The sequence below is a fragment of the Hemiscyllium ocellatum genome, chromosome 24 (assembly GCF_020745735.1).
Source record: "Hemiscyllium ocellatum isolate sHemOce1 chromosome 24, sHemOce1.pat.X.cur, whole genome shotgun sequence".
Taxonomy (NCBI): domain Eukaryota; kingdom Metazoa; phylum Chordata; class Chondrichthyes; order Orectolobiformes; family Hemiscylliidae; genus Hemiscyllium; species Hemiscyllium ocellatum.
This window is the reverse complement of record NC_083424.1, coordinates 20,288,337-20,300,834: the sequence shown is the minus strand read 5'-3', so window position 1 is coordinate 20,300,834 and position 12,498 is coordinate 20,288,337. Positions and strand designations below refer to the sequence as shown.

Here is a 12,498-nt window from a genome sequence, read left to right as displayed (position 1 = left end):
TGGTGTAGATACACCTACAATGCTGTTTGGGAGGGAGTTCCAGGATTTTAACCCAGCAACACTGAAGGAACAACGATATATTTCCAAATCTGGATGATCAGTGGCTTTTAGGAGAACTGGCAGATGGTGATGCGCCTATGTAGCTGCTACCCTTGTCATGGGTTTTGGAAGGTTGTCTAAGCATCCTTGGAGAATTTCTGAGGTGTACCCTGTAAATAGTGTATACTGCTGCTACTGAGCATCTGTAGTGGAGAGAGTGGGTGCTTATGGACATGATGCCAACCAAGCGGGCTGCTTTGTTCTGGATGGTATCAAGTTTCTTGAGTGTTGTTGGAGCCGAACCCACCCAGGTGAGTGGAAAATATTCAACCACACCCTTGACTTGTGCCTTGTGGATGGCAGACAGACTTTGGGGAGTTAGGAAGTGAGTTATTTGTTGCAGTATTCCTAGCCTCTGACCTGCTCTTCTAGCCACTGTGTTTATGTGGCGAGTACAGTGGAGTTTCTGGTCAATGGTAACCAACAGGCCATTGTTAGTGGGGGATCCAGTGATGTAACACTACTGAATTTCAAGGTGATCAGCTTTTCTCTTATTGGAGATGGTCATTGCCTGGCATTTGTATGGTATGAATATTACTTGCCAGCCCAAGCCTAGATACCATCCAAATTTTATTACATTTAAACACAGGCTGTTTCAGTATGAGGAGTTGCAAATGATGCTGAACATTATATAATCATCAGTGAACATCTGCACTTCTGACCTTACGATGGAAGGAAGGTCATTGATGAACCTGAGGATGGTTGGGCCTACCCTGAGGAACTCCTGCAAAGATGACCTGGAGCTGAGGTGACTGACTTCCAACAACCACAACCTTTTCCTACGTAAAAGGCCAAACCAGGTAAGGCCAGCAGTCTTCCTTCCTAAAAGGACATTAACTGTAGGAGCAATACTCCAAACATAGTTTCAATTGTATCCAACACGTAAAATCTCAGCAAAGTGATAAAACGACATGATTCTTATATGTAGTGAACTGCAGCACCAAGCTGCATCAATTCTGCAATATTCTAAAATTTATATTATCTACATGATAAATGCAAGTCAGCGTGAAATACTGGGTTATAATTAGAAAAGTCACTGGTTTTGAAACATTATCGCTGCTTTCTTCCCACAGATGCTGCCAGACCTGCTGGATTTTGTGAGCAATTTCTGTTGTTATTTCAGAGCTCCAGCATTTGCAGTTCTTTGTTGTATTATACTACAAAGCTGTGTTAGGCTGTTTATTTGACTGTACTTACTCAGGATACCAGCTGGAATGGAACAGATAACTGGGACATCAGAATTGTGCAACATTTTTTTAACTGAATCATCATAGTTCAAAATCTCTATAGAGGAAAAACAGGCTACTGAAGAGATTCCCCTCTGCCCCACCCTGATTCCCATTCACTTTAATAGTTCTTCTTGATGCCACGCTTAAGCAAATGGCATGTGATGACATCAGCCCTCACCACATCTCTCAAATTCACCTCTTTTATCCATGATTGAACCACATTTCAAATGAGTTCTGGAGTCAAGTGGTTCTAGTGGAACTCAAATCTATGATTTCTGTAAACAACTTGTTACATGGTAAACGATGCTCCTCAGCAATGAAACAATACTAATCATTTTGCTGATATTTGAGAATACACTAATGGGAAGGTCAACGGACCTGTTGGATTTGTCCTGGCTGTTATTAACAGGATATTCCTGGGTAATTTTCCACATTGCTGGCCAATGCTGGTTTGTAGCTGTACAGATTAGATTGGCTGTGTGCACAGCTAGTTCTGGAGCTGAAGTCTTCAGCAATGCGATTGCGATGTTATTCAACCCCATCAGTTTTGCCATGTCCAGTTTGCTCAGCTGTTTCTTGTTATCACATGGACTGAATCAAATCAGGTGAACACTGCCATCTGTGTTGTTGGGGACCTCAGGCAAAGGCCAAGATGAATCATTCATTTGATACAGCTAACTGAAGATGGTTGCCAACACTGTACTAGGTATGCTGCGTTCATCAGAGTATGATCGCTTGGTGAATCACTCATTACCAATCCTAATCTGGCAGTATTTCCAAGTTTTGATCCAATCTATTAATTGTGGGAGTAGTTAGGTTTCTTTATAACCTGCTGATTTTGCTGGTTAGGGTGTATGTGTTGTATCTTTGCGGGTTGACACCTTTTTTACATATGCATGGGATTGTTCTAGGCAAGTTCACCTTGACTCCTTACTGAACCAACCTGGTCCCCTGGCTTGATTGCAAAGGAGCCGAGGTCATGGAACCACAGACCATGCAGTATGAACAATGACTGAGTTTAAAGCTATTTGTCCTCATTTTGTTCAGCCCTTCACCTTGCTGAATCTAAAACCATTATTGACATGTTCTCAAGTAACATATACTGAAATTATGTTTACCAAATTGCTCCACTAGGAATTAGTACCATAAAGCCTGAAATGAAAGATCTGAATCATGGTATAAATACTACGTATAAATCTCCATCAAATATCGCCAGGAAAATTCACAGCCTGCCATGAAAGACATGAATCTAATACTTCACAGTATAGTCAGCATCTCATGTTGAACCCTTGGGAAGAAAGTCAGATAATCAACTCAAACCAACTTGTACTTCACACTGTTTCTTTCTTGTTATTGCGACAATTTCCTGCAGTGCTATCAGTGATGGCTTTGACCTCAGGGGCAGCATGTTACAGTACATCAGACACCTGAACAATCTGAAACACACCAGAAGAGCTGGTTTCTACAGATGGCTGGAGGCAGTGCTTCTTTTACAATAAACAGGTGCTTCTACAAAATGCAAGTACATTCCTGTTGATGTGATATGTCCTGTCTTTCCAACATGGATTACACTTCGAAATATAAAATGGCCAACATTATGCTGGTTTTATATTGGCCTTTCCAAATTCTGGCAGCAAATTCTCTGTCCCAGATAGAAATGTAAATATGCCACGATTTTCCTGAAATGCCCCATATAACAACACCTTTAGTGTCATTGAGGGACAACCAATTTTTCCAACTAATACCCATTGGGGGAAGGAATGTTGTGGTGCAGTGAGTAGTGTCTTTGCCACTGAACCAACGCATCAGGTTCAAGTCCCACTCCTGAATTTGTTGCCATTCATAGGGTGCCAAACAGGTTGAGTAACAACTTGCAAATTCTTCCAATGTACACCAATTACAGTTGGCAAGAGAGACTGGTCAACCACGTGATGGAAATAAATTATAGCTTCTCTCATCTGTATCCATTGCTTCAGGTTACAATGTACATTGGCGAAAGTGAGGACTGCAGATGCTGGAGGATCAGAGTCGAGAGTGTGGTGCTGCAAAAGCACAGCAGTTCAGGCAGCATCCGAGGAGCAGGAGAATCAATGTTTCAGGCATAAGCTCTTCATCAGGAATTTCGATTCTCCTGCGCCTCGGAGGCTGCCTGACCTGCTGTGCGTTTCCAGCACCACACCCTCGGCTACAATGTGCATGTAAAGATGTGTGTTACCTTAGCAAGTCAGACTCAGGTGTGCTGGGGGGTGGAGGGGGAAGCTCAATTGGCCAAATGACTGTTGTGACTCAGCACACAGCATTCAATTCCCATTAAGGATCAGGTGATTTCAGAATCAGGCCCATCTTGGCCTACCTTTGGTGGAGATCACCTCAACGTGGATCTGACTTGCTGTAAGAGAACACAAAAAGAAGATCCAGGTGTGGGGAGAATATTACAAACAAATCACTGGATCAAAAATAATAGCAGATGCTGTTATAAATATTGTGGAAGTCATTCAATTATACAATCACTGGCATCTTCAGACCATGATCTGGGGATGGGGATGTAGAGAAGTATACTGCAAACAGCTTCTAGCACTGTTGTCTTATGCTGTTTGGGTTAGATAAAGAAATAGGGAGGAGACTTATCTGGAGCATGAACTTCGGTATGGTTACTTTGGACCAAATGTGTCACGTCGTAAGCACTTTGCTGGAAAGTATTTTCATGGGAAACCAGAGTTTCCAACTTTTTGTTGTGTTCAATCTATTAGTTGGTTGCCAGAGGATATGGGGCTTGAAACAGTGATTCTTAGCAGCTGGTTATATACAGTGGTCTGCTGTGCTCTGCTCTGCATTGTCCTGGCAGCACTGAGTTCTCTGTACTGTTCAGACAGCATGCCCACAAAATACAACTTATGTCAATAATTAATTCTTAACATACAAAAAAGGTTGTTATGGTACTCACAACTTAAATGATGACCAATTTGCATAAACAGGGAATCTCCTTCTGTGATAATAATGTTAAACCTTCACTTGCACTTTGACCATGTACTCCTTGTTCCATTCTTGTATCCCTTCCACTCCAGCCATTTGAGAGTCTGAATTAACTGCTTAAATTCTGGAACATTCGTTGGCACTTCTGGTCTAATCTCCCACACTAAGTTCTGGCAGCTTCCTCATATATATAAAATGAAAACCACTTCAGGCAAATAGCAGTGCTGAGAAAGAATATCATTCTCTTCTGAACCAGCAACAGCCACCAGCCACTCCCATTCCAGACACAGTAACTCGAAGGTAGGGTTAAAGTCTATCAGCAGCTCAGAAAACAGTCACTGAATGTTTTCCACTTGCCAAATAATTCTAATAACATTCTGAACTCAGCCTTCCACCAATTCACATGGCCTTGTTGTTCCAACTATTGCAGGGGTCATCAGTTGAGCGTTCATTTTCACAATGATATAGATTTAAAATGTCCAGAAAGAACACAGTAAGAGTAACTCTACACATTTCTTTCAATAAACTGGATTAAAATCCTGGTTTTGCAGATCAAAGCTTACTCTAAAATAGTGTACAGTTATCTACACTATTGACAAAAATAATTAGTCAAAAGAAAAGACATTGTATTTACACATTCAATACAAAGGACAGCAATTGCCAGTGCTGTGGGGTAAATATTAGCAACGACTGCCATTGCAAACTGTCCACGTGCATAATAAATAGCAGGATAAGGGAGGCCAGATACACAGGCAGTGCAACCTGAAAAATCTTTTGATGAATACAGAATTCATCCCTGCTGATACTGTAAGTCTTAGCCTGAACAGCTTTCTCCATGTTGCTGACACTTTCCCTTTTGAACATGAGCTGGTCAATTTCAAAGTTCTGCTGCAGTTGTAATGAGTTTAAAAACAAAACCAACTGGCAAAATTCCAGTTAATAAAATGATGACTCATACACATTAAAATCAAATGTCAGCAATATTCTGTAAAATGTAATTGATTCACTCTCCAGTATTTACTACTGCCTTTTAGAACATGTAGATTTATTTTAGTTTTGTGAACTTTACTAATACAGTCCAAATCCTCTGGAGGATTCCTACATTTAATGCTTGTGGTGAAGGCATCACTTCAACAACAACTTCTACAAAACAGAGTGACGGAGGATTAAAAACTTTGTGGTGGGAGAAGATTTTTTTTGATAAACAAGTAATCTTATCAGTGAGTGTGTTGTTACTCCAAGGAAGCAGAATTACATGATACAAGCTCCAGATAATGCAGCATGAGAACAAGGTGGTCTTGGAGCAGAGAGAATGATGCATGACAATAAATACCATTCATGAAATAAGAGCAATAAAAAGGCTGCCTATGCTTGAATAAGTAGTAAGAAGTTAGTGAAGGTAAGAATTACATTACTAGAGTGAAGGCTTGCCATTCAGAGTGAAGGAATGTTAAGTGTGTCCCCCCCAGACGCTGAATTGCCGAACCACCAAAAATTTATGTAAAACAGTGAAAATAACTAATCAAAGCAAATGATACTAAACAAGTTGTGCAAACACAAGCCAAACAAAATCACCACGATTAGATTATTTGTATCCAAGGATCATGAGGGAAAAAGAGAGAAGTAAGGAAGGCTTCATGTATATCATGCCACAAGTTTGTAGAATATAAGAAGTACCTCAGAACTAGAGGGTTCCAAATGGCAAATGTAATATAAAAGGAAGATAATGATTAAGAAGTTATAAGACTATTTGTCTTGCTTTGGCAAGTTTCAGATTAAAGTACAAGGGAGGTGCATATATACATATACACATCAGTTTTGGGAAGTGTTTGAAAAGATGCCACTATGAAATCTGAAACAAAGAACAGCAGTATCTGGAATGATGGGAATATGACATAATGATAGAGAAGTTTAGAAGACAGAAAACTAAAGATTATGGAGTCAAAATACAACACAAGGGGCTATTTAGCCCATCAATGAGTACAGTGAAATTGGGACAACTCTAACTAGCTACATGAAAGGGATAAGCAATTGGCAAGGTGCTTGGAGAAATATATTGGAATTTGCTCAATACGCTAAATTAATTAATGTGTAAAACCATAATAAGTTTGAATGCCTGTAGGACATGGATAGGGCATCAAGCTGCTGTGTCGTGTACAGAGCTGTGCAGTATTCCATTTTGGAAATTAGAGTAGGGAAACATATAATAAGATTTTAAATGGACCAGAGGAACTTTAAAGTGTAGATATACAAGTTAATATTAGACAATTTAACTATGGACAGCCTTTTTTGAATACATTAATTAAAAGTGGGCATTGCTAGGCCGACGCTTATGACCCAACCTTAGTTTGGGGTGGTGGGCTGTCCCCGAGCACTGCTGCAATCCTTCAGTCATAGGTACATCCAACACAGTACTGTTAAAAAGGGAGTTCCAGAGTGTTGACTGTGGCAATTAAAGAATGACAAAATACTTCCAATTCGGGATGATGTGTGGTTTGACAGAAAATTTGCAGGTGGTGGTGTTCCAATGCATCTGCTGCCTTCGTCCTTGTCAGTGGCAGAGGTTGTGGATTTGGAAGGTGCCTTGGCGACTTGTAGGTGACTAATTAAATTGTTGAGTTTGTATTCAGAGTATCAAATGCAAAAGCACGGAATTAATGCTGAACTTGTACAAGATACAAAATCAGTCAAGCAAGATTGTGTATATTTTTAAGCACCACTATAGCAAAGATATAAAAATGAAAAGCAAAATAAATTTGTCACATTTCCAGGAGTAATGAGTTACAGTTACAAAAAAATCTTTAAGGAATTTTGACATTTTACATCCAACCTTGAGGTGAAGAGGTGGCTAAGTAAAGTTCCAGATTATAATAAACTAAGTAGTGACAGATTGTTCTTTCCTTCCTATTAGTAAAAACACTCATAAATGTAAGTTAACCAAAATGTATTTACACAGGAGTGTTAAAATATAGAAGATAATAGTATTTTTCAAATAATTGATAGTTGCTTGAAAAAAGAGTCAGGAGATGAATGAGCAGAAACATCAAATGAAATTATCGAGATTCACATAGATAAACACGCGGGCAGGAATAGTTTTGTCTTTGCACTGTAACATTCAACAATTCTATTTGTGACCTCTGAGATACTGATCTCAGACAAACAGCCACCCGCACTCCAGCGTGAGTCACTAACTTTTCATAAGCAACAGAAATGTCTGGCTGCCTCTCCCTTCCCTTCCCTACCCTTCACCAGGTATGGTGGCACCATACCTGCTAGTCACCAGCTGACTCTTAAACACGAGAGATTCAAATGAAACTTTTTTTTTGACCTGTATCCTTTATAACCCTGTGAATTGGAAGTATTTTAAATCTACAATCAGCCACATGATCTAAACAGTTGGACAATTAGAATTGAATGTGCCTTTAGAATTAGAATCTTACTCATTCACAAAAGCAAAATTTCTACTCAACCTCTTAATACTTTCACTCCTTCCTTTTCACATACTTCCTCTATTTTATTTAAGGCGTCGTGCACCGCCCTGTTGGTTATTGATTATTTTCTGACTGGATTTTACTCCCTCTCACACCCAGTGCAGTCTCGCCCTAGGTGTTCCCGATCCTGTACTCTGATTTCGAGCTACGTTTTTGCAGCCACGTTTCGGATCCATGTTCTTACCTATTCCACTGCTTGGTAGCTCACTCTTGGGGTGGCCGCTGGCTGTTTCCCCCGCTTCATTCCCCACGCGTTTACTCACCATGCCCCCTCTCCTATCTTCACTTAAACAAACTATCTCTCTCTCCATGTACAAGTAACTCGCCTCACCCTAGGGTTGCACTCATTACAGGAGGGCGACGCCCAATTTTCAAATATGGTCATATTTCCATGGAAACCAGGTGGGTGGGTGTGTTCCCCAGATAGAAAGACGGGTTTGTGGCTCCGGTCCAAGAAAAAAAATGATGTGAAAGCTGAGGACAGATCCAATAGGGAACGGTCATCGAAGTAAATAGTTAATATTAAGTTTAATCAAAAGTGCAGTAATTGAATCAAAGACACAGAGATCAACCAAGATGTGTACTTGTTTGTAGTCAACCCAAGTGTCTATTTCATTCAAAATATTCCCCAGAAGGTATACAATCTTAAGGCTGGGTGTTACTTTTGCGTTTTGCTGGGAGGTCCATTCACTCCAGCCCCCTGCTCGTTCAGCGTTGCCAGTCAGGCATTGGATGGACAATCACAGTTGCAAAGAGGAGTTAGGCACCTAAATTGGACATCCAGGCTGGAGATCAGCCAGGGGAAGGATTATGCCGTGAACATCAACTCAAAGGTTCCCAATCCTCTCACTTTTCTCATTGCTTACAGCAGAATGAAAACAGTGAATAAGTGAAGTCCGAAAACATATAGGTGCTGCCACTGTTATTAGCTGTCCTTGCTGCTTCATGCAACCGTGGTCCATTCTCGGTCTGTTTCTGTTTACCATTGCTGCCTCCTCACACTTGGTACAAAACACTCCTAAAATGTTTGGATGCTTGAAATTGCAGTGGCCAACAAAAACCTGTGTACATTTGTGTCCTTTTCAAGCCCAATAGTTTGTCAACTCGTTGGTCATTTTAATACAGCGTGCAGGCTTCCAATTTCAACACCTTTTGCCTTCAATAAGACCAGAAACTGGTGATGAGGCAGAGTGCTAGCTTGATACATTGTGCCATAGTTTATGTACACTCAGGGTTTGTCAAGTGATTTAAGGCTATAAAATCCAGATTGTGATGAGTAAAGGTTTAACTAAAGAAAATGGAAGTTTGCAAACTGGTTAGTACTTTTAGAGAGGGCAGCTGCAATGAGCTGCAATGTGTCTTGAAATCAGAGTAAACAGGTATACTGTTATAGTTCAGCTCAACATTCTTTCCTTCAATAGACTGAGGTAGGAAAGCTAGGCGAAAGTGGGCACCGCAGATTGCTGGAGATTAGAGTCAAGATTAGAGTGGTGCTGGAAAAGCACAGCAGGTCAGGCAGTATCCGAGGAGCAGGGAAGTTGATGTTTCGAGCAGGAGCCGTTCATCAGGAAAAGAAGGAGGTAGGAAAGCATTGAGTTCAATCTCTACAGATGATGACTAAATACAGTGCAAGACTAATAATTAAACCAATTATAATAAAATACTTACAAGAAATCTGCAGAACACCCATGATAACACTTAACAATCAAAAAGAATGCCTTGCACTTTTCATGACCACAAAGTGTGTCAGCGTTTTCCAGCCAATGAAGTTGTCCTGAACTGTAATCATCTTGTAATTAGGAAACGCAGCAACTCATTTGTGCACAGTAAACTCTCACAATCATCAATGTGATAATGATGAAATAATCATTTTTATTGTTGATTGAGGCATAAATATTGATAGGGATAATAGCAATAACTCACCAGCTCTTCTTTGAAATAGTGCCATTGGAACTTTTACATTGACTCAAGGAGACCGATGGGAATTTGGTTTAACAAGTTATTCATGAAACAGCATTTCTGACAGTGCAGCACTCCCTCAATTCTGTACTAGAATGTCTATCTTTGTTTTGTACTGAAGCCCCCAGTGGTATTGTCGTGATTGTAATGAGGTCAGCCAGATAGACTTCATAGAATATGAGATTCCTGATTGGGATTGTTAATCTGGTCTGATCAGGGAGCATAAAAGGGAGTGTCAGAGATTCTGTTCATTTGATGTTGTGGCCATTTTGGAGCATAGATAGAGCAGGAACAGGAATGGTTGTTGCAGGTTCCGGGATTTAGATGTTTCAGTAAGAACAGAGAAGATGGTAAAAGAGGGGGAGGTGTGGCATTATTAGCCAAGGACAGTATGATGGTGGCAGAAAGGACGTTTGAGGATTCCTCTACTGAGGTAGTATGCACTGAATTTAGAAACAGGAAAGGAGAGATCACCCTGTTGGAAGTTTCTAAAGGCCTCCAAATAGTTCCAGAGGTGTAGAGGAAAGCATAGCAAAGATAATTCAAGATAGGAGTGAGAGTGACAAGGTAGTTGTTATGGGGTCTTTAGCTTTCCAAATATTGACTGGAAATACTATAGTGCGAGTACTTTAGATGGTTCAGTTTTTGTCCAATGTGTGCAGGAGGGTTTCCTGACACAGTATGTAGACAGGCTCAAATGGGCGAGGCCACATTGGATTTGGTACTGGGTTGTGAACCTGGACAGGTGTTAGATTTGGAGGTAGGTGAGCACTTTGGGTGATAGTGACCACAATTTGGTTATGTTTACCTTAGCAGTGGAAAGGGATAGGTATATACTGCAGGACAAGAGTTATAGATGGGGGAAAGTCAATAATGGTGCGATTAGGCAAGATTTAGGATGCATGGGATGGTGAAGGAAACTGCAGGGGATGGGCACAACTGAAACGAGGAGCCTATTGAAGGAACAGCTGTAGCATGTCTTTGGTAAATATGTTCTTGTCAGGCAGGGAGAATGTTGTCAAGGGAGGGAGCCGTGGTTTACTAAAGACATTGGATCTCTTGTCAAGTGGAAGAAGAAGGCATATGTTAGGATGAAACATGAAAGTTCAGTTAGGGTGCTTGAGAGTTACAAGTTAGCCAGGAAAGGCTTAAAGAGAGAGCTAAGAAGAGCCAGGAGCAGACATAAGAATTTGTTGGCAGATAGGTTCAAGAAAGTCCCTAAAGTTTTCTATAGGTTATATCAGGAATAAAAGAATGACTATAGTAACATTAGGGTCAATCAATGACAGTAATGGGAAGTTGTGCATGGAGACTGAGGGGATGAGGAAATGTTGAACGAATATTTTTCTGACAATATACATATTGGAGAAAAACAATGTTGTCATGGACAACACTGATATACAGGCTACTAGACAGGGTGAGATTCAGGTTCACAAGGAGAAGGTTTAGCAATTCTGGCAAGTGTGAAAATAGATAAACCCCCTGGGTGAGATGGGATTTATCCAAGGATTCTCTGGGAAGCCATGGAGGACATGGCAGTGCCTTTGACTTTGATCTTTATGTCATCATTGTCTACAGGAATAGTGCCAGAAGACTAGGGGATAGTAAATGTTGTTCCCTTGTTTAAGAAGGGGCATAGAGTCAACCCTGGTAATTATAGACCGGTGAGCCTTACATCGGTTGTGGATAAAGTGATGGGAAAGGTTGTAAGAGATAGGATTTATAATCATCTAGGAAGAAATAAGTAAATAAGAGATAGTAAACACGGTTTTGTGAAAGGTACATCATGTGTCACAAACCTTATTGAGTTCTTTGAGAAGGTGACAAAACCGGTGGATGAAGGTAAAGTGGTTGATGTGGTGTACATGGATTTCAGTAAGGTGTTTGATAAGGTTCCCCATGGTAGGCTACTGCACAAAATACAGAGGCATGGGAGTGAGGGTGATTTAGTGGTTTGGATCTGAAATTGATTAGCTGAAAGAAGACAGAGAGTAGTGGTTGATGGGAAATGTTCATCCTGAAGTTCAGTTACTAGTGGTGTACTGTAAGGATCTGTTTTGGGGCCACTGCTGTTTGTCATTTTATAAATGACCTGGATGAGGGCGTAGAAGGATGGGTTTGCAGATGAAACTAAGGTCAGTGGAGTTGTGGATAGTACTGAAGGATGTTGCAAGTTACAGAGGGAGAGATGCAGAGTTGGGCTGAGAGGTGGCAAAAGGAGCTTAATGTGGAAAAGTGTGCATTGATTCACTTTGGAAGGAGCAATAAAGAGTACTGGGCTAACAGTAAAATTCTTGATAGTGTAGATGAGCAGACAGGTCTCGGTGTCCATGTACAGGCGACTGACTGTGTGGAGTTTGCACGTTCTTCCCGTGTCTGCGTGGGTTTCCTCCGGGTGCTCCAATTTCCTCCCACAGTCCAAAGATGTGCAGGTCAGGTGAATTGGCCATGCTAAATTGCCCGTAGTGTTAAGAGGTAAATGTAGGGGAAGGGGTGGGTTGCACTTTGGTGGGTCGGTGTGGACTTGTTAGGCCGAAGGGCCTGTTTCCACACTAAGTAATCTAATCTAATCTAATCTAATCTAATCTAACCTAACCCTGAAAGTTGGTACCCAGGTGGATAGGGTTATTCAGAAGGTATACGGCGTGCTAGCTTTTGTTGGTAGAGGGATTGAGTTTTGGAGCCATGAGGTCATGTTGCAACTGTACAAAATTCTGGTGCAGCCGCACTTGGAATATTGCATCCAG

The 12,498-nt window shown here is 40.9% G+C and overlaps 1 protein-coding gene across 2 annotated transcripts in view; it reads right to left on the bottom strand.

Moving 5' to 3' along the window:
* The window catches only part of LOC132827091 (clustered mitochondria protein homolog), an 82,742-nt gene extending 74,611 nt beyond the window's left edge, over positions 1 to 8,131 (bottom strand). For both annotated transcript variants that reach the window (XM_060843558.1, XM_060843559.1), the window contains exon 1: positions 7,977 to 8,131. In XM_060843558.1, the coding sequence (XP_060699541.1) occupies positions 7,977 to 8,103 (127 nt within the window). In that variant the 5' untranslated portion in view covers positions 8,104 to 8,131. The remainder of the gene's footprint in view (positions 1 to 7,976) is intronic.
* Between the last annotated feature and the right edge of the window lie 4,367 nt (positions 8,132 to 12,498).